We start from the raw sequence: 22,274 nt of genomic DNA on the forward strand, positions 1-22,274 counted from the left end.
TTTGGCCTTCATTATCTCAATCATGCCTAATTGGAGCGACAGAAAAATCTTGTTTGAATCTATACTAGAAAATATGTCAAAGGCATTTTGCACAGCTTGGATAAGCTCATTGACTGTTCTGGTCACTTCCCTTTGTTGCAAAGACTGAATAGCACTAAAAAAAACCAAGTCCAAAGCATTCAAGTCCGGAGAATTTGGCGGTTGACAAGTCAGACGAATATCGAACCCACCTTCAGAAGCCGCTGCACAAAATTTTGCATCGTCTACACGTATATGACACGGTGCATTATCTTGTTGTATGTAAATGGTTTCACCTACACTTTCACGCGACCATTTTTCTTTGATTGCCAGTAAAACCTTGTTTATCAAGAACCAACGATACACTTATTTAGTTATGGAAGTAATCGGTTTTGTAACAAGTGTTCCTGCTGCCCTGTTGACACTTGACCTTATTGCAGGTACTTCATGAACTAGGGGGAACATGCCTATTTTACCTGAAAACGTCTCGTTACCATCACTGTCAAATCTAGGTCGAGCCACTGCGGCTAAAACCATGACCTTAGTAATGTAGTTTTTGTTTTTGCACGTATGATGTGCGTCAGCCTCATCTGATAAAAGGTAATATTTCTTGTTTTTTTTAGTCATTTCAAACCATTTTTCATCGATATGGACGACATTATACATTGACTTAAACTTCGGTTCTTGAGGAATGCTACTATCCTCGAGATTGGACAAGCAAAATCTAAGACGACTTTTCATATTGTTTTCATTCAAATGTGGCTTTAATGGACTTGAAATTCGTCGTAAAATCCCTTCTTTTTTGTTCCTCAGCAATATATTCTTGTTAACACCTATGGCATGTCCTAGTGCTCTATATGTACTGCACTTATCTAACGGCACGTCACACACTTTTTCCATATCAACCTCAATTCTTTTTCTACCACAATTTTTTGTTTTTTTATGGCGAGCATCTCCACTTTGACGTATTTGTTTCAAAACTCGATAAATGACATCTTTAGAGACTGAATAAGTTGAAGCCAATCTTACCACAGTGCCGCGTTTGAGCTTGCCATTATGACTTTCGCTTAACAATATCTGAGCAACGGCCTCTCGTTCGGTATTACTCAGAAATGAACGCTTTCCTTTAGATGGTTCTGTCTCACATGGATAAATCAAAGATAAATTAAAACTTAATAAATAATGTTATAAGATAAAACCATCATTACAAATACTCCTTTCGTGTTATTAAAACATAACTTAAAACTTAAAAATGATAATGGTAGTTATAACAGGGTAGTAACAATCATGAAATTTGAGTATGATTTAACAGGGTAGTAACAATCATAAAATTAAAACTATGAAACACCATAAGAACTGCTTTTGGATTAAAGGGTAGTAATAACAATACAAATCTAACATGTGAAATTGCATGAAACACCTTCGTCGAATTCATCATCACCATCATGTTCATCTTCTGAAATTGCAGCATCTTCTGAAATTGCAGCACCTCCTTCATCATTTGGATCATGTTGAGCTTCTAAAACTGCAGTACCTCCGCCGGTAATTACAGTCTTGCGGTTTTCCACGTCACCTCCTTCATCATTTGGATCAGGTTGAGCTTCTAAATCAATATCTAAAGACATGTTTAAATCAATTTCTAAAAGTTCACTAGCTATTTAAATGTGAAATTTTAATTTAATAGGCGGGAATGATAATTTTCATTTAGCGGGTATAAAATCCATTCAAAAAATTTCGTTAAAAGGAGGATATTATTAGAAGTTTTGATTTCAGTTGGTGGTGCAGACTACAAGTATCTGTCATTAAGACTAGGTGGTAGTGGGATAGTTGCATGGAATACAAATAGTACACGTGATTAATAATGTGTCACTGATGAAGTGTTTTTGTTTTCAATGTGTGTAAGGGTAAATTAGGAATATTGAATTTTTATTTGATAAAATTTAGAGTAGTCAATGAATAATGATTGATTTTCTTAATAAGTGTGTTTTTTTTTTTTTTCGCTTATATTTCAGGACGGATGGAGTATTACTCAAAATATAAAAGAAAATGTTCATCAGTAAGGATTATAATAAGAATACGGGAAGGAGCTGATTTAGTTCAGGGTTTTGGAGCAACTACTTTTTGTTTGAGTGCTGATGCATTTTTGTACTTTTCTGTTTCGGCTGCAAGTCTATTTCAGTTTTTTTATTGTTGGCTGCCTTCCATGTTGTTTTCTGCAGCTGTGTTGTGCAATGCAAGTCTGATGTGAATGTTTTCTGCTTTGATTCGTTTTCCGTCTGTGTTTATGCAACTGCAGTTTTGTTTTGCAGGGTTATCAGTTCAGCTTCGCTTCTTTAATCACTGTTGAGGTTGTTTTGTGCGTTTTGTTGCCCTGCTGCAGTTTCCTTTGACATTGGTTTTTTAGCCAAGAACAACATTGACATATGAAGGTGCAGTGCATTTTTGCAGTCTATTCGTTTTGTTTCTAAAATAAATTTATTAAGGTTGCTTCAAGTTGAGCCCTAAAGCTTATAGTTAGTAAAGGTTCACTTAGCATATATTACTCAAAATATAAAAGAAAATGTTCATAGTAAGGATTAGAGATTTCAAACTTGATTTTGAATTATTTTACCAGTTATGCAAGCAAGTGAATTTGAAATGCATTTAGTATCACCTTGCTTCTCTCATATCTACTCTAATTATTTTATGTGATATGTGTAGTGTCCTTCATCTTTTGTTTAGTCTATTCAATTCATCTCTTTTGTTATTTTTTCTTTGAATTATCGAGTTTGTTTTATCTTTCCATATATCATATATATATATATGATGAACACGCATATCGTTAAGGGTTTAGAAATCATTATGAAATTGTATGAATGTTGAATAAACGCCAAAAGGGTTTGGTTGTATACAGTCCCTTGCATATGTAAAATATGTTTAGTACCCCTTTCAATTAATAGCTTTTAATACTAATCAAGTTACCTACTAAAAATTATGAAATAAATATGATTGAAGTGAAAGCCATATTTCTTTGGCATCCCTTCTGTGGTTGAAATGAAAGTGTTATCTTACTAATATTTTCATACTTGAATGGCTGGGGCATATCACATATTTTATATATATGTTTTGGCATTTTATTATTTCATCCCCCATGATTTTGGCTTATAGTTAGGTGTTTTTTCTTCAAAAAGTCTATGGTATGCATGGTTTGTTCCCTTTCAATGTGAGGACAACCCTTTTTCAGTTGATTCTTTGGTATCCCTTTTTAAGTTGATAGACTTTTATGCAACACTTTGATGTGCATGCGGTGTCCCTTTTAATTGTTTTGGTGGGAAAGCATTCCTTGGCCTAACATGAGAGTATTATGAATTTATTGTCCTTGGGCAAACGAATCTCATGCTTTTCTTTATGATTTGTTTGTCTTTGTTATATACTCAAGATTAGAGATGGGTTCAGCCATGTAGTTTATAGATCGACTCACTTTTTTGTAAAATTCATCTTTGTGACCAAAGTGATTTTGTATTAATTGTCATAATGTGGGTTGTGTGTGACCTAGTGCCTTTTAAAGGAAAATTTGGAGTAAGTTTGATCATGGGTTTGTATAGAGGGCTTGGTGTCTACTAATTGAGTTATTGAGGGAGTTTGTAACCTTTTGGTTTCATTGTGCAGTGAAGAAAAGAATTAAAAACATGAAGTTGTGCATGAAAGGTTGTTTTAAGTCATATGATGGCACTCACTTGAATCATTGCTGCAGTTATGCCCCTTGGTGTGTTGATAATGAAACTGTGCAGCGTTCTTGAGCAATGCAACAACTGTTTTGTCGTATACTATTTCGGCTTGGTTTTGTACTTACTGATGATTGAGTGACATGGTTGCTTACTGTCATGTTGTAAAATTGTTCGTGGCGTAGACATGTAATGATTAGAGTTTATTTGATCTACATAGACTAGCCTAAAATTAAATAAGCAAACTATAATGTTATATTCTTTTTTCTTTATAGTATTTGAAAGATAACATAATGCTTCAAATTGTTAGATTTTGCTCTACCAAAAAATATCGTTAGTTTTGTTTTTTTTTTTTGAAGTTTCAAATTGTTAGATAAATACATGATAGTTTCAAAATGTTAGAAGACAATTGTTGCTTCTGGAATTCCAAAAGGATTATATTCCAAGGTTATCGTTGATTCCATCTGATAAAAGAATCTCATTCATGTTTCAACGAAGACAATTTTCATTGATTGTTTCCTTTGCTATGACTATCAATATAATTCAAGGACAATCACTTAAACATGTTGGAATCTATCTGCTTCAATCAATTTTCTTAAATGCGCAACTATATGTTGCCGTGTCTAGAGTTACTAATAGGAAGAGCTTGAAGATATTGGTTGATGATGACGAAGGAGATGATACAAATAATGTAACATCAAATGTGGTCTATAAATATTCCAAAATGTATTTTAGTTGGTTCCTATGTCAAACAAACTTTGGATATTATTATTAAGGCGAAATTGAATTTTTGGTCCCTTAACTATTTAGGTAGTATCGCTTTGGTCCCTTAACTAAAATTCAATTTATTTTGGTTCCTTAACTTCTTCCCGTTACACATTTTGGTCCTTTCCGTTAGTTTTAATTCAAAAACGTTAGGTTTTCTTCATTTTCTTCTGAAATTTTTATGGGATTCTTGTTGTTGAAAGTTGATGGAGATCATATGAAAATGAAAAAGAGGAAAAGAAGATGAAGAAAACCTAACGTTTTTGAATTAAAACTAGGCTTAATTGCACTTTTGGACCCCTATCTTTCCAAAAGTTGCAGTTATGGACCCCTAACTAATTTAAATACAAAACAACCCCTTATGTTTTGATTCTTTAGCAGTTTTGGACCCCCAAGGCAAAAAAAAAAAAGTTTTGACAAGTGGCACCTCACTTAGGATGCCACGTCAGCGTTGACCGAGTCAACAATGGATTGAGGGTCCAAAACTGCCAAAAAATCAAAACATAGGGGACTGTTTTGTATTTAAATTAGTTAGGGGTCCATAACCGCAACTTTTGGAAAGATAGGGGTCCAAAAGTGCAATTAAGCCTTAAAACTAACAGAAAGGACCAAAATGTGTAACAAAAAGAAGTTAAAGGACCAAAATAAATCGAATTTTAATTAGAGGACCAAAGCGATACTACCTAAATAGTTAAGAGACCAAAAATACAATTTAGCCTATTATTAATGTTTTGTTATACTATTACTTTTATTTCAAATGTGATGCGCTTGCTTTATTTATATTTTAACGTTTGTCAAGGACTATTTCACTGTACACTGTCAAGCATTATAACGCACGGGTCAAAAGTCTAGTTACTTGTTAAATGAAACACACTCTTTCTATTAATAATTATATTTATAACAATCCACTCACACATGTATTTTAGTAAATAACAAAATCCAACTGTGCACACACGTTGTGAAATGCTTGGGACAATTTTTGTAGCTGGTAATAGCACTATTCAATGATAAATTAATGTTTATGATAAATATATTTTTAATTTTAAGAATATTATAACTACATAAATTAAATTTGAAGAATTCCTATAAATCCTCCAAAAAAACCCCACAACCCTCCTCCTATACAATTTTTGAGTTCCCTTGGATGAGGAGGTTTTGTTTTATAAAAAAAAAATGAACCCCCAAAGCCTTCCCCTCTCAATGTCATCTATTTCTTCCATTTACTCGTTTTTTTTTTTCTTTTCAAACTCTTCCCCTCCATTCCCATCCAAACTCGCAAACAAAATCTAAATGGATGATTCATAAACGCTTTTTAAATATAATATTGAAGTATATCCTGACCTAGATGAGTTCCGAAGCCCAACTTATTTGTTTATTTATTTTAAAACTATTTTTACAAGAATATGATTTTTTTTTACAATTTTATTTATAAACCAATTAATATTTTGAGTTGGACCATCTACGTGTATATAAATATAGGTTAATAAATAGGTTAACCAGTCAAACAAGCAACTTTAAGAAAAAAATCAATTGCCCCACCGGCATGGTGTAGACTAACCAACCCATGGATGGATATACATAGGGTATCATCCTTGTCACTTGGGACAATAAATAGTTTGTCCCAATCCAACTCATCATAATCATAAATCAATTACTCCATCTGTTTTTAAATATAAGTAAAATTCACATTTTAGATTCATTCATTTAATGATGAATGTTGTTCATAATATGGACCACATACATCATTAAATGAATAAATCTAAAAAATCAATTTTATTTATATTTAAAAACGGAGGAAGTACAAAGAATTAATTTTCTTCCTAAAAAAAAATTAATTTTCTAAATTATCACCCTATTTTATTCTTAAACTATAATAATATATTAAATAATTTTTTTTTTGACAAAATATTAAATAATTTTTAGATTCTACAAAATTCAGATATATATGAAAGTCTAATTTTTTTTTTTGAAAGGATATGAAAGTCTAAATTAGTACTTATGAAAATGTAAAAAATAACACCCTTGTTGCATTATTTCTATTAATTCTTTAATCCCGTCGTGACATCGTTGATTTCAATATGCCATAAAACCAACCTAATGTTATTAATTTGATTGATTCATTCGTACAAAGAAAAGAGATTCAAAGTAAGATTGAAAAACAGAATGGAGAGCAGCGCCGCACTAACTAGCATTCGACTCACTTCCTCGATCCGTCCTTCCCGTTTTTCTTCCCCTTTTCTTTCCCCCGCATTTCCTCCCAAACCCACTTCTCTATCCCTCAAGGTACTTTTATTTCCATTTCCCTCTATTTCATTTTCCTTCCTCTCTATTTACTTACTCAACTTTTTTTTTTTTTTTTTTTTTTTTTTTTATAGCTCCAAAAGCAGTTTCCTTTCACTTCCCAGAATGTTCTCCAAGCTTCTAATGCTCTCAGACCTTCTGCTTCTGTTTCTGCTAGGTTCTTCCTTCATTTTCATTATTTTTAATATTGTTTGTTTTAGTTTTAATAATATACTAAGCATCGACACATACACAAAGACACTGACACATCGACTTGACTGATAATTTGACAAAATGAATTAATCAGATGCAATCACATGTGTCAGTGTTGTGGTCTGTGTCTAACACAAATCAGACACGACATGCCTTTTGTTATTTTTTTTTGGATAGATGTTTTTATGCCATATTTTTTTTATTGTGATGATTACTTTGAATGATGCAGTGAGGCGATTGAGTTGGCAGACATAGATTGGGACAACCTAGGATTTGGTCTTCAGCCTACTGATTATATGTATTTCATGAAATGTGATCAAGGTGGAACCTTTTCTAAGGGTGAATTAAAGCGTTTTGGGAACATTGAATTGAACCCTTCTGCTGGTGTTTTAAACTATGGACAGGTAGGTTATATATTTATTATTCATGTTGGATTCATGTTTTCTTATACTTGACTTGATGTAGTTGCTTTTGACCTTAATCAGTATACTATTGTTGTTAATCCGGGATAGCAGAAAGTAGTGATTTGTTAAAATTTCGATACGCAAGAGGGCTATAGCTCTATTATAGCCGCTGTTTTATAACATTTTATATTAGAATTTTGGGTTGGATCTAACTCAACCCTACAAAACCGGATTGTAAGGTGAAGATTGCCCTCACTACATGTTCAGACTTTACCTGTTCCGATTTGGGACTCTTAACCCCGCGCATAGGATTGAACATCTAGAGCGTGATCTAAGTGGCCTAGTCCGATAGCAGTGACCTAATAGTAGGTGGCCCAATGGATCTTGGATATGCTCTGATACCATATTAAACTTGGTGTTGAGCCTAAATCAACCTTACAAAACAGGCCAGTACCGTGGTGAGGATTCCCATCCCATCACTTATAAACTTATGTTCAGGCCTTATCTCTTCCAATTTAGGACTCTTAACATTTTGTATGAAATAGCATATCACAACTTATAGTTATTGGTCCAAATTCTGCTACAGTGTAGTGCCGTTATAGCCTCTATTTAACAACACTGATCTATACTTGGTTTTGAATTTGTTTTAGATTGGATTGAGTCGATATCATATTGTAATTGTAATAGAGCTTTGTTTTATTTTTAATGTGGACAGGGTATAACATTTTGAAGAGTTATAACTATTTTAATTAGAATTGAAATCTATTTTTGTACTTTACGTTTGGATTGAATTTTGTTATTGTTTATTTGGTAAAGAATGTGCTTCTCTGCTTTAGGGATTATTTGAGGGTTTGAAAGCTTACCGTAAAGATGATGGGAACATACTCCTCTTTCGTCCGGAAGAAAACGCTTTACGGATGAAGACGGGTGCAGAGCGAATGTGCATGCCATCACCTAGTGTAGAACAGTTCGTGGAAGCTGTGAAAGATACTGTTTTAGCAAACAAACGTTGGGTAATATAGAACCTATCATTTGGTATTAAGTTTTTAGATTTTTAAATAGGAAAATGTTAACAAGTGCCCCCGGGGCACTTGTTAAGGAATTATAAAAGGAAAACTTACCTCGAAAATTGTGTATTATACTTTTTGAAAGTTGAAAAAGTGCTCTTTTCAAAACAAATCTTGTCTTTTCTTTCTACTTTTAGTTTCTTAACCTGTGCCCCGGGGGCACCGGTTAACAAGACCCTTTTAAATATGCATAAGCTGGATTAGGTGAATTTTGGTTTCAGATCCCCCCTCAGGGTAAAGGTTCATTGTATATTAGACCTTTGCTAATGGGAAGTGGAGCTGTACTTGGGCTTGCACCTGCTCCAGAGTACACCTTTCTAATATATGTTTCACCTGTTGGGAACTACTTCAAGGTAATGTATCTGCATTGCTACATTGGAATATGAAATTTTATTATGTAAGTTTATATAAATTTGTCATTATTTTCTTTTCGATGTAAATACCATAAGCAAGGAACTTAGAAACGGTTTACTAGAAAGTAGCTTTAAGATTTTCAAATTTGATGGTCTGTGTAGAACTCATCAAGTGTCTGTAAACAGAAGTCGTAGGCTCACATGCATTTACCTCATATGAATATGATATTTAAGAAATCTGTAATAGTATCTAAGCATACTTTAGTACCTTATCCAGTAGTATTTTTACTTGTTTTAGAAGTTACAACTTTATTGCTTCAGGTGTTTAACTTTAACTTATGATTTTTCACACATCTCATAATAGAGACAAATCGAAATATGCCAAAGGCAACCCACCAACTGAGGCTTGTTCACACAGCACAATGGCCCATCGGTGGCTTCTTCTAATTTTTAAAATTAGAACACAATGAGTTGTTGGTTCAAAAAAGCAAAAGCTGGGTTCCAATTGAAAATTTTGAAACATAACAAAAACAGAATTTTTGGTTGAAGTATAGCAAACAGAATGCTGGATCCAAAATAGACGTGGAGTTCATGCTTGGTTAATGTACTCGTGATGGATGGATATTGGATTGAACCTGGGTTCAGATTCAGAATGATGTTTGAAATTAGGTGCATGACAGGAATTGTGTTCTTTCTCACATTTGGAGATTGGATTTGCAGAGAACTCTATACTTAACTGCATTTCAGAGTTTTATAGCAACACGATAATTTTGTGACGTCATGTTGGGTAATTTAGTTGTAGATATGAGATCTCCTTTCAGACTTGTCAACTTGCCGCTAGACCTGTGATTTTGTGTGTTTGAGTGTGCTTGAGTCCGCAACTATTGAGGAACGAGTTTGTATGCGCGTTAACCCGACTGCCTTACCTAGATTCATAAATTTGTACAGTTCATGTGTTTCATTCACAAGTTTGACATCGGGTAATAGCGTCAGGGACTTGCTGAATATTATTAGAAGAACTGGGATGCTTATGCTTCACTACATTGGTAGTAATACCATGCTAGTGATGTTAATCCGTACAGAGGAGAGAATAGGAGAAAACATTCTCATTGATTCAATGATCAAAATCAACTAAATGAAAATACCTACCAATGAACTATGACTACCAGCTGTCGCAATTACTCTAACCATTACAAAGAGAATTTAAACTAGCTTAAACTGACTTAATATTGTTAACTACATATTCTCACTATCACTCATAGTAAATGTCAACCCATTGGCGAAATTTGATATTTATACAGCCTTTTTGTTGTAACTGAATGGGTTGAACGTTCAGTTTGAAAAGATGAAGGAAACCATTAAAAGCATTTTGCCTCTTTGTAGACTTTGTTAGCTACATATGAGTGAAGTTTTATCACATTACATAACCTATTTTTTACTTTAACTTACACCTTAGGCTTGTCAGTACAATGCTGTCATAATAAATGTTATTATTAACATAACCAATCAACTCATCACTTTATAAATCTTTAAATTGCAATTTTATCTTTTCAAAAGTTTACAGAATATCAATTTAACCACAGGAAGGTTTGGCTCCAATCAATTTGATTGTGGAGAGTGAACTACATCGTGCAACTCCCGGTGGCACTGGAGGTGTGAAGACCATTGGAAACTATGCTGCAGTAAGTCAGATTGCATGTCCTTATCTTTTTCAGTTTGTTTGTCCTCTGACATGTGGTTGTAGTGTTCTCTCCAGTTAACCTTAAATTTAAATAAGGGTCAAGCTAACAAGTTCCCTCCAAAAGTGTATTGTTTAGACTTTGTAGAACATCGACTACACACCTTTCAAGATATAATTATTATATACGATTCTTTAAATAATACTCCATGTTTAGACTTTGTGTGCTCCTTATTATAAGAAGCATACACCTATTTTCATGTTTATTAATTGTAAACTTCCTTTTATACCCTTATTTTATTGTCATTTCCTATGCCAATGGGTTTATTCAAACTTGAATGAATTTAATAAAATGGTTATTTTTAGAATAAAATTGAAATCGATCACGCTTATTGATTAAAATCCTTTTTTTTTTTAAATTTAAATTAGCAATATTTTCTACTAAATACCAACAAAATTGCTATCTTGTACTAAATAAGCATATGGGTGAAAGTTGAGAATTCTCTTGTGCCACATTAATTATTCTTCCTCTTTTTTTACAATTATTATATTTTTCATTAACAGACCCGACCTTTATGACGAACATACGAGAGTTAGCTCGAGTTATCTGTTTGGTTTCTTAATTTTCATTTCTTGATACTGGCATACACCGCATTTGTAAGATCCTTAAGTTCACTCACTCTGTACATGTGTGATTATTATTCTTAGGTTCTTAAGGCACAGTCTGCAGCCAAGGCGAAAGGCTACTCTGATGTTTTGTACCTTGACTGCGTGCACAAAAGATATTTGGAGGAGGTTTCTTCCTGCAATATATTTGTTGTTAAGGTACTTATTTAATAAACCGGTTTAAATTTAAAATTATGATTATATTTTGGTCATTGTTAATATGTATGACTATTACATTTAAACACATGATATCATTTTCCACCTTCTCATTCCTTTCTTAATACAAAAAACAATTTACCTGGATGTACAACTGCTGGAATGGTAAAATCATTATCTAGCAACCAGAATCTTCAACCAATTAGTGTTCCTGCTATTTTTCTATCATTTTCCAGAATGAGCTCCATCACCTGATTTTTGGTACTCTTTTAGCTACACTTTCAAAATCAGTATGGCGGCCTCTTGGCTTATGGTGCTCCCTTATACCAATTCGTGCCTCTGCAAATTGCAAGCTTGACTGAAATCCTCTCCTGTGTGATTTTTTTTTTCTTGTCATCTTTTTGAAATTAGGATTGCAATATGACTTGTAAGTTTGTATAACTCCTTTTGGCTTTAATGCCGCAAGAGTGTTATTTGGAGTGAACTTTCCACACAATTCTACTAACATATCTCAGTGCTGGCCTGGTAGGTTTAATCTTTGGCTCTTAACACTAATGTTAATAGATTTGTTAATCTGCCATCAACATTTGTGTCCAGATGATGATGAAGATTCTAAATCACGTATTGTCACATGTTTTCCTCATCCTGTATTCTGGTGTAACTTCATTGTTACTATTGTGTATTCAATAACTTCCTTTCCCCCCATGCAAAAGTTTATACATACTGTTTTGGCATACTATTTCATTAGAGATTACTGCATTATGCTGTCCTAATTTCCATGTGCTTTCAGGGTAATGTTATTTCAACTCCATCCATCAAAGGGACTATCCTGCCTGGCATTACTCGAAAGAGTATAATTGACGTTGCTCGAAGCCAAGGATTCGAGGTACTAGATTTTTAGTCAAGGATTGTCTTGTGTCTAATATAGTGTTCTTTACATTTCACTTCTTCCTAAGCTGTGCTTTTCAAATTAATTTTTAAAAATAGAAGTAAATATGGGTTTTTGATCCCTAGACAATAGACATTAAGTAATAAATGTCAGGCGTGGTTGGAAAATATGGGTTTTTGATCCCTAGACAATCGAGGATATTATTTGTTTGACATGATCTCTGTTATTAAGTCAATACTTTGCAAATATCATGCGTGGATCAATTGGTTTGTCATGTAAAATACATTCTCACACTTCCCATGTTAGGTTGCTCTCTGTTCAAGTGTTTTTCACCTATTTATCATAATCTCTATTTATTTGGTTCCTAAATAATCAATGATTTTTGCCTGTAACGAATATCGAGGCCTAACTCATCCCTACAAAACCGGCTTGTAGGGTGAGGATCCTCTTTATAAACTCTTCTAAAAAATCCTATCTATCCGATGTGGGAGTAAATCCCACCCGAGTGTTGACCGCTAACATTGCCAAGTTTTTCTTCAATTCCATTGTTAGTAACAGCAATCCTGCGATGGATTTTCCCAGAAAACACTTAACTAAATTAGGATCACCTTTTTGTATTCAGACTAAAGTTAACTTTACGTCTTGTTTCTTATTGGTTTTAGGCCAAAGTAATCTTACACGGTAATCTGTGCAGGTTGAGGAGCGATTAGTGGCAGTGGACGAATTGCTCGAGGCAGACGAGGTCTTCTGCACAGGAACAGCTGTGGTTGTATCACCTGTTGGCAGTATTACATATCTTGGCGAGAAGTATGTCATAGTAATTACAGAAAACAATTTGTATATGGTGCATTAACAAATGACTCCTGTCATTGACTATAAAGTTATTTTGAATTAATGGTTGACATTTTTCTTCGACTTCTGTGTAGGAAATCTTATGGAGATGGTGTTGGAGCAGTTTCACAGCAACTTTATACTGGCCTTACCAGACTACAGATGGGTCTTGCAGAGGATAACATGAATTGGACTGTTGAGCTGAGATAAGAACACTAAAAAATGCCTGCACTGCATCTTTTGCTGAAATCTTAATCTTATTGAATGTCCAAGTTCTAGAAGTTTGTTAGCTTTAATATTTGATGGGGGTGCTGTAGATAGTACTGTGGTGTGTGTATTGCTATTTATTTAATGCACTATGTAGCAAGCAGCACGCAAAAAAATAATTCTGCATGTTTATTTTCTTGGCAGCTGGGGTAGTTAATCTAGTTTTCTTGAAAATAGACATTCTAGAAGCAGTACCTGTGTACCCCAGGTATAAGCTGATGTTTATTCTGTTGTTTCGGCTATTATTTTTTGTGGGTAGTAGAGGGGTAAAAAAACCATGGATACAGGTTCAATTTTCCTACTTATTACGACGAGCCAACGTTCACGAGTTAAGGTTCAATAGTCCAGTGGTGACAATATTATGTTTGAATTAGAATTCGGTGACGGAACAATGTATTAATGAGTAAGGCTTTGCCTATTTTATTTAGCGCGTGTTTGGATTAATGTGAGTTAGTTGGAATCACGGTGTTCCATCGTGATTTGGATAAAAGCTACTTTTAGAACTTCAACAAAATCGCAATCGTAATTGTGTTTTAGTTGAATTCTTTGTGGTTCCAAGCATGTATTTTTTAGTCTCGTATATTTGAAACCCACCCATAGCCTAGGTTGTGAATAAGTAACTTGGAACATTTGACATTTCTATTACTCATTCAACATACTTACATCTATAAATATTTACATGATTTAAGTTGCTAAGGAGATTATCCTTTTAGGTTATGCTTTGTATTTTGGAAAAATGATTGAAAGAGAATTATATTAATTTTTTTTTTTTTTAAAGGATATCAAATTTTATCATAATTTGGATTGTTTTAAAACTAGAGGCTAATATTTATGTTAAACTTATCTTATGTATCATGACTTTTATTATTGAATAATATATGGCAATTTTTATTATATTTATAGTAATGTTAATAAAGTCCCTGGAATAGATAGTTCATGTAATGATATATTAAGTGTGACTTAATCATGAGATTACATTAACATAAAGAACGTTATTCTTAAATGTATTTGTAGTCAAGTTTTAATATGAATTAGGATAATAATAAAGCGTCGAGACTATTATGTATGTAGACTGATGACTACATCTCATGGGTCATAGATATGAGATATTAAGTCTATACATAAGTATAAATATTATGAGTAATATTTATATTGGATTAACCCACCGTGAGAATACTACATAGTATGTTATGAAATTGTCATAAGTTATTCTCACAATGATAATAGTGTATATCGCTCTTAGACCTGAAACCACTATGATCCCGAGATGTGGACTCAAGTGCTTTGTTGCCATTCTAACGTTGTATGTAAAAGGATAACCATAACGTTTGTTGATGGGTACATGATGAATCATGCTGAGGGACACGAGTGTCCTAGATGAGATTTGTCCCTCCTCATAACAGGAGATATATCTTTAGGCCTCTTGATGAAATATGACTGTAAAATTGCATGGCCATGCCGAACTAAGTCGATATAAGATATTGGACTTATTCGTTATTCAGTATATTTGGAATCAAGAAAAATAAATATTGATCTGTACAAGGGTGACAAAATCTATGCCATGATATCAATATAGATATTAGGGCAAAGGAGAAATTGTACACATAAATTTATCATGAAAAAGGTTCCGTCAGATCACTTGACATTCTTGTCACTTGGGTAGCAATGATGTGTTGCTAGATACCGCTCATTGTTTATAGTATTAAATATTAGATTTAATATTATTGTCAACGTGACTAGAATATAAAGAGTCACACACAAAGAACGGTCAAAAGAGAAATATATAAGTGTGACTTATATAGGTATGCGTTTAGTAAATAACACTAATTAGTTAGCAAAATATTAAACTCGTTATTGGGCTTACTGAAGTCCAATAGTGACTTCTGACTTGCAGAGCACACTAGGAGTTCTATAAATAGAACCTAGTGCTGAAGTCTTTGTTACACGTTTTTGAGAAACCCTAGTTCTCTGAAACTTTTGATTCTTTAGCTAGCACCGAGATTTGGAGGAGCATTGTTTGTGTGGACTTGCTAGAGGCTTTGCTGCTAACAACCGAATCACCGATTTTGACAATTCGTAATAATCCAAGGAAAGAAAATCGACAATTTTATCTGCTTTATTTTGTTGTAGTTTGATTTTCCTTCAAAAACAAACAATAAAATGAAATAGAATTGAATAAAATGCATTTCCTCACATATAGCACATAATTTTGTTTCAGTATCAGAGTTATATGATTAACACTTAACTGAACCACTGTATAATGTTGAGATCATAAGCAAAACGCAAATGATGTGCAGGTTGTAATGATAGTTTAGGACCGTAACCATAAACAATATTTTTCTCCCTTTTGTAGTAAGTTATACTTATGGCTTTCTCATACCGTAGCATTATTTTTCCTTTCCGTTGGTTTATGATTTTTTTTGGCTTTAACTTTGCTGCTAGAGCCTAGGGTAGTAGGGTGCTACTCTATTGGTTTGGTGGATATGAAATTTAAAATTTAAAGTTGTTACGGTTGACTATCCAAATTACAACTTGCAATCTATTTTCAATGGATACAAAGTCAGACTTTTGAAAATGTATTGCTAATGATCACATTGTCGTAATGGTAGCATTTGGTGGTCTTAATTTTGGGTAGCAGGAGGCTTTGTTAGCACCTTCTAATTTCTTCTATGACTAATAGTTGTCAATCTCTTTCTTCGCATTAGTAAGATTTTAAAATTTGCCATTCACACATAGTGTATGGCTGAAACACACCAATAAAATACTGAAATATCCTTTTGGCAGTTAAACGCTACAGAAGTTAACCGGCGGTAGTTAACTACCACGGAACTTCAACAGTTAACTCTCGTGGAACTTCGACAGTTAAATGCCGCGGAGAATCAAATTTGAAATTGTCATTATTAATATGTATTGATTTTGATTGTTTCAATTATTATTTTGGTACGTTTCAAACAATTGCAGTAGTATACTTATGCATATATACCTTAATAAGAATAACATTTAAATCTTGACCAAAAAAGATAAAGAACATTTAAATCCTCTAAAAAAACATTTCAATGAGTGTAAAAATTCAAATGCTTAATTTTTGCACTCATTGAAATGTTTTTGGAGATTTAAATGCTCTCTTTTTTTTTTTTTTGTCAAGATTTAAATGCTATTCTTATTAAGGTATATATGAATAAGTATAATACTGCAATTGTAATTGTTTGAAATGTATCAAAACAATGATTGAAACAATCAAAATCAATAGGTGAAGCCTAGATTACCCTCTCTTGTTTAGGGGGTATTTACCCTTTCAAGATATCAACCAATCAAAATGTAATATACAAATGTAACATTAAATTCAGTTTATTCACTCTACAGGTCACTCAAAGGCTCGTCAGTCATTTCTTCAACTTATTTGGTTACTTTGTGTTTGGGTGGTTTGGAACGAACGTAATAATAGGCTTTTTAATAATATCCAAACCACAGTTGACAATCTAGCAGATAAAGTTCGATTTCATTCTTTATGGTGGCTTCAAGCTAATAAAGCCAATTTCATGTATGGTACCCAACGATGGTGGTCGGACCCTTTATTTTGTTTGGGTCTAGATCGACCATTGCTTTGACTCTTTTTTGTATGTTTGACTGTTTTTAGGGGTGACACCTTTAGTACATCTTGTACTTAGGCGTTCACTGCCGTTGTTAATATATTCCATTTTTATGTCTTCAAAAAAAAAATGTCAAATAAATGAGTCAATTTTTCTATAAAAAAAAAATCAATTTTAATAAGGTAACTTTTAATTTTAATTTAATTATATTTAGGTATACAATCTTAATTAATTTACACTATAGGTCTTGTAACAATTAAAATTTCACATCAAATTCAACGCATCATATACGTTCATAAATTTTGTTACATTCCAAAACCTAGAACACACATAATGTGCAATTTCTTCTTCATTTTTCTTCCCATCTTGATTGTTCAATTATCTCGTTCCAGAATTGCCGCCGTTTCCAATTATCGTGAGAATTGTTGCCGTCCGTTTGATTCAAGACATCATGAGATCGCCATTGTTTCCAAAAGCTATATCCACGAATTAACGCTCACCTTATGAAATTCAAGTTTGTATTAGCATTATTTATTTATTTTACTCTGTCTTCTCTTCCATAGCTTTAACTGACCTCACACTGCGGTCACAATCTCAACAAATGTTCATTTCAACAACACAAAATTCACCAGGAACAACAACAACATAAGAACACAATATAATGATTTGAATAAAACAAATTCCAAAAGTAAATTGAATAATCAATATTGTCCCAAAAATAAAATAAAGAGCAATCAAAGTTGAAAGTCACCACAAAACCCAATCAAACACAAAACCCAAATAAAAATGGAAGCATCATTGGAATTCATGCCAAAGTTGAAAGTCACCATAGTAGCATTATAAGTGTGAAACGGTTGCAATCAAGTCACGATAGTAGTGAGAAAGAAACGAAAATGAAAAATCAAATCAAGAGGAAAAATCAAGTCACGATACCTGATGTGATTATGGAAACAACACCGATTCTCACAATGTCTAGAATCAAAAGGACGACAACGATTCTCACGATAATTGGAAACGACGAAAATTATAGAACGAGAGAATTGAACAATCAAGATGGGAAGAAGAATGAAGAAGAAATTGCACATTATGTGTGTTCTAGATTTTGGAATGGAACAAATTTTATGAACGTATGTGGGGTGTGTTTGGTAAAAATAAGCTATAAGTTAGCTGAAAGCTGAAAAACTAGCTTATAGCTGATATCTTATAACTGATAGCTTATAACTGAAAATATGGTTTATTAAAATTGAAGTTTTGTTTGGCAAAATTAGATATATATATAGAGACAGAGATATATATTTTTTCTAATGTATTTGTTTTTTAATATTTTAATTTATGGTTAACAATGTTTTGAATCCCTATAAATATTCAAACTTTTGGTTTTAGTTTCACCGACAATTTTGATCTCTGATTATTTTTTTGTACAAAAGAGGACAAAAGCTCATTGATCTTTACTTTTATGAATCCAAAAAATAAGAGGAAGGTGGAAAAAAATGTAAGCAAGAATATATAAAATTTTACAACGTACCGTAGGCTAGTTATAGTTAAATATAAAGCATTTATTTTAAGAAATATATATAAAGCGTTCATTAAAAAATAAAATAAAGCATGACAGTTTTTTTTCAAAGAAGAAAACGTGACAGTTGTTTTATTAAAAAACAAGCTATGAACTTGGCCGTTATTTTTTAAGCCATGAACACGTTGTTTTATTAAAAAATAATTATTTTAAATTAATAGGGTTAAAATTGGAAGAAAATATAAAAAAACTACTAACTATAAGCTCAAAAGCTACTTGAAATAGCTTTTCAAAAAACGCTATAAGCTAGTGAGAAAAACTTTTTACCAAATATATCTTATTATGACTCTGTTTTGTAAAAATATAAGCTATAAACTAACTGATAGCTGAAAAACTAGCTTATAACTGATGACTGACAGCTGATAGCTTGTAGTTGAAAAACTCGTTTGTTAAAAATAATGTGTTTGATAAAATTAGTTGTTGAAGTGGCTGATAAATATAAAATGACATAAAAGGACATGTTTATTTATTTATTTTTTTATAAAATATATACATAAAAAATTTACTTGATTTATTTCTTTTTAAATATTTAAATTTATTTCAAATTACTTTCATCTCCAAAATGATAAATGTGTTTTATGAATTCAATTAACATTTTTTTACTAAACATTTGCTTCACTATTTATTGTATATTTTATTTAAAATTAAAATTATATTATATGAATTAAGAGCAAGGTAATAAGAAAAATGTAGAAAAACTACAACATGAGATAATAAGAAAAATACAGCAAGGTAATAACATGGTTGCACAAATATATAAAAAGTGGGTAGTTATTATTTTTACTAAAAGTGGGTAGTTATATATGATTGTGGGTAGTTTTTTTATTAAAAATATAATAAAATTAAATTAATGAGGTTAAAATTGGAAGAGAATATAAAAAGTTATAAGTTTGAAGCTCAAAAGTTATTTGAAATAGTTTTTCACAAAAAGTTATAAGCTCATGAGAAAAGTTTGTTATCAAACACATCATGTTTTGATCCAACAAACTTATAAGCTAGTCCAACAATCTATACGCTAGCTTATTCGTGTTACCAAACACAACCATGATGGATAGAATTTGATGTAAAAATTTTAATTGTTACAATCCCTATATTGTAAATTAATTAAGATTATATACCTAAATATAATTAAATAAAAATTAAAAGTTACCTTATTAAAATAGATTTTTTTTTTATAGAAAAAATTGATTCATTTATTTGACATTTAATGTTACATTTGTATATCACATTTTGATTGGTTGATATCTTGAAGGGGTAAATACCCCATAAACAAGAGAGGGTAATGTTGAAAAAACCAAATCAATAAACATTAATAATGACAATTTCAACTTTGAATCTCCACGGCAGTTAACTGCCGAAAAAGTATTTTGATATTTTACTGGTATTGGTGTGTTTCAGCCAAACACTATGTGCGAACAACAAATTCTAAGATTTTTTTAGTAAATTCTTAGGTACCCTCTTGATTCCTAGGTGGGTATCGATACTCTACTATTTTTTATTTATTTTTAAATATATATCCAACCAAACTTTAGGGGCTTCAAATAGTTCACCAATTTTTTTTTTTGTTTTGTTTTTGCAATGACTGATCTTATGGTATGATAACTTCGATTCCTAGCATGTGGCATACTACAATTTTGATTTTCAAATAATTCTATTATTAAATAGAGTTAGAGATACAAAACCAACAAAACTTGACTGTAGCTTAGAAGACTATAATCTCTTATAACACAATGAATTAAAGTTCAAATCAAGTTGAAATGTTGTTTATATTTTTTGTTCGACAATTCATCAACTAAGTATCTTTAGTGGTATGAACTTATGAAGAAAAAAAAGAATAAAACGTAGAAATGAAATGTTTTATCTTGCTCCAGTCATCAATTAATCATGGCTAAAATATGATTTTGGTTCATGTAAATATGACTCGTTTTGGTTTTAATTCCTATAATTTTTTTTTTGTTTTTATTCCCTGCAAAATATTTTATTTTTGAAAATAGTTCCTGGAGGGACTATTTTCAAAAGTAAAATATTTTGCAGGGACCTTTTTAAAAATCAAAAGATTTTGCAGGACTATATTTCTAATAAATGGGTTCAGTCATCATGTGTCACATGTGCAAATCATCACAAAAGTGGGATCAGAAACCAAAATCAAAACGAAACATATTTGCAAGGACAAAAAAAAAATTACAGAAACTAAAACCAAAATGAGACATATTTGCAGGAACCAAAACCATATTTTAGCCATTAATCAATCTCATAAATTCCACTCATAGAATAAAACGCAGACAATCAAGAATCACTTTCCCATCTTCTATAAGTTCTACACAACAAACGACAGATGTCACCTTACCCGCAGAGTATGCCACTAACAAAATATGGATAGAATTTTCATCAATTTAACTTAGAAAAACATGATTTTCCACTTGGAAATTGTAAATATATATGAAGCTTTGTCTCATATGCTGTTTTCTTTTTGACCTCTGCTACTTCTTCATCTTCATTTTTACACTTTCTGACTCCCTCAAAAGCATCCAGGAGAAAAAAAGAAACCGCGTTGCTGACCCGTGACAACAACCTCTTAAGTGGATCCTGAAATGACACACAAGATTCACTGCTTCTTTTTCTTCTCAACAACACTATTGGTTTGCTACAATCACCTTTTGTCATGCTTACATATTTTGAACGGTTTACACATCACATATCCCCCAAAATCACTTATTGTAGTTCAAGAATTATTGAACTCTAATTAGATATTTAATAATTTAACAATGCACAAATCAGAACCGAGGAGACTTTTACCACTTATTATGGTTTTGTCCGATTAAAGAGATTAATCTTTGCAGTTGCACGCAAATGATACTCAATCAAAAAGAGTTAACATTTTTATCCTCATGCATGACATTTATTTTTGGAGTTCGTAGACGAACTAACAAACACACACAATTGTGATATTCTAGATTGAACTTGAGTCAAAGCATCCAACCTAACAATATAAATATTGTCAGTTGAGCTAGGTATTACAGACCTCATGCGTGACATTTTATACAAGGCATATGTATATTGTTTCAAATTTAATTACTTGCAAATAGAGGGGTACCCCGTACATAACAATATAACATGCGTAATTTGCAAATTAAAACATAAATTTCATTCACTATGGCCTAAAGTTTAGTAGCAGAGCACACTATTAGATAGAAATATTCATAGATAGAAACTTCGCTGGATTCCACTATTTATTTGACTTTATTGGCCCTTCTATGCATATGGATTAATTATCAGCTTCACACTTGATCATGCATGTTTGACAAAGTTGATTACCGAGTTGACGTGGTAAAAAAATTAAGGATTAATAGTGTTTTTCACCCCTGTAATATATGTCATTTTCGGTTTTCGCCTCTAAAATTTTCAGTTTGATTTGCACCCTTGTAAAATTTTTATTTTTCGGAAAACATCCTTAATAGGCCATTCAAAAACCAAAATTTCTTGAAAAAAATTCTAAAAATGATCTATTAGGGGTGTTTTTCGGAAAAAAATAATTTACGAGAGTGCAAATCAAACCAAAAATTTTATAGAGGCGAAAACCAGAAATAACATATATTACGGAAGTGAAAAATACGATTAACCCAAAAATTAAAGAACGACACAATATGTAAAAGTAACAGATATTCTAGAAACTTAATTAAAGGCAACCACGCTACAAGTTAGAGTTGAAAATTTACAAGCAAGAAAAGAAACAACAAAAATGGGATTGGGGAGAATAAGTACAATATAACCGTGGACTTACTAGCTAGTTGATTGATTCATCATGACTTGTGAAAGGCTC

General features: G+C 32.1%; 1 protein-coding gene across 1 annotated transcript; it reads left to right on the top strand.

Annotated features, from left to right (window-relative positions):
- Positions 1–6,584: 6,584 nt before the first annotated feature.
- LOC11434910 (branched-chain amino acid aminotransferase 2, chloroplastic) lies at positions 6,585–13,735 on the top strand. The gene is made up of 10 exons (XM_003611482.4): positions 6,585–6,770; positions 6,863–6,945; positions 7,210–7,384; positions 8,221–8,397; positions 8,673–8,804; positions 10,388–10,486; positions 11,191–11,307; positions 12,095–12,190; positions 12,888–13,000; positions 13,120–13,735. The coding sequence occupies exons 1-10, from the start codon at positions 6,651–6,653 to the stop codon at positions 13,232–13,234; spliced, it is 1,227 nt and encodes a 408-aa protein (XP_003611530.1). The 5' UTR covers positions 6,585–6,650; the 3' UTR covers positions 13,235–13,735.
- The last annotated feature ends 8,539 nt before the right edge of the window (positions 13,736–22,274 follow it).

This window comes from Medicago truncatula, chromosome 5 (genome assembly GCF_003473485.1).
Source record: "Medicago truncatula cultivar Jemalong A17 chromosome 5, MtrunA17r5.0-ANR, whole genome shotgun sequence".
Lineage (NCBI taxonomy): Eukaryota > Viridiplantae > Streptophyta > Magnoliopsida > Fabales > Fabaceae > Medicago > Medicago truncatula.

Excerpts from the sequence above, each read along its gene's own strand:
- LOC11434910 (XM_003611482.4), top strand. The coding sequence starts at position 6,651 with ATGGAGAGCAGCGCCGCACTAACTAGCATTCGACTCACTTCCTCGATC. Across the intron at positions 8,805-10,387 it reads CTGTTGGGAACTACTTCAAG|GAAGGTTTGGCTCCAATCAA; the intron begins GTAATGTATCTG and ends ATTTAACCACAG. Across the intron at positions 12,191-12,887 it reads CTCGAAGCCAAGGATTCGAG|GTTGAGGAGCGATTAGTGGC; the intron begins GTACTAGATTTT and ends TAATCTGTGCAG.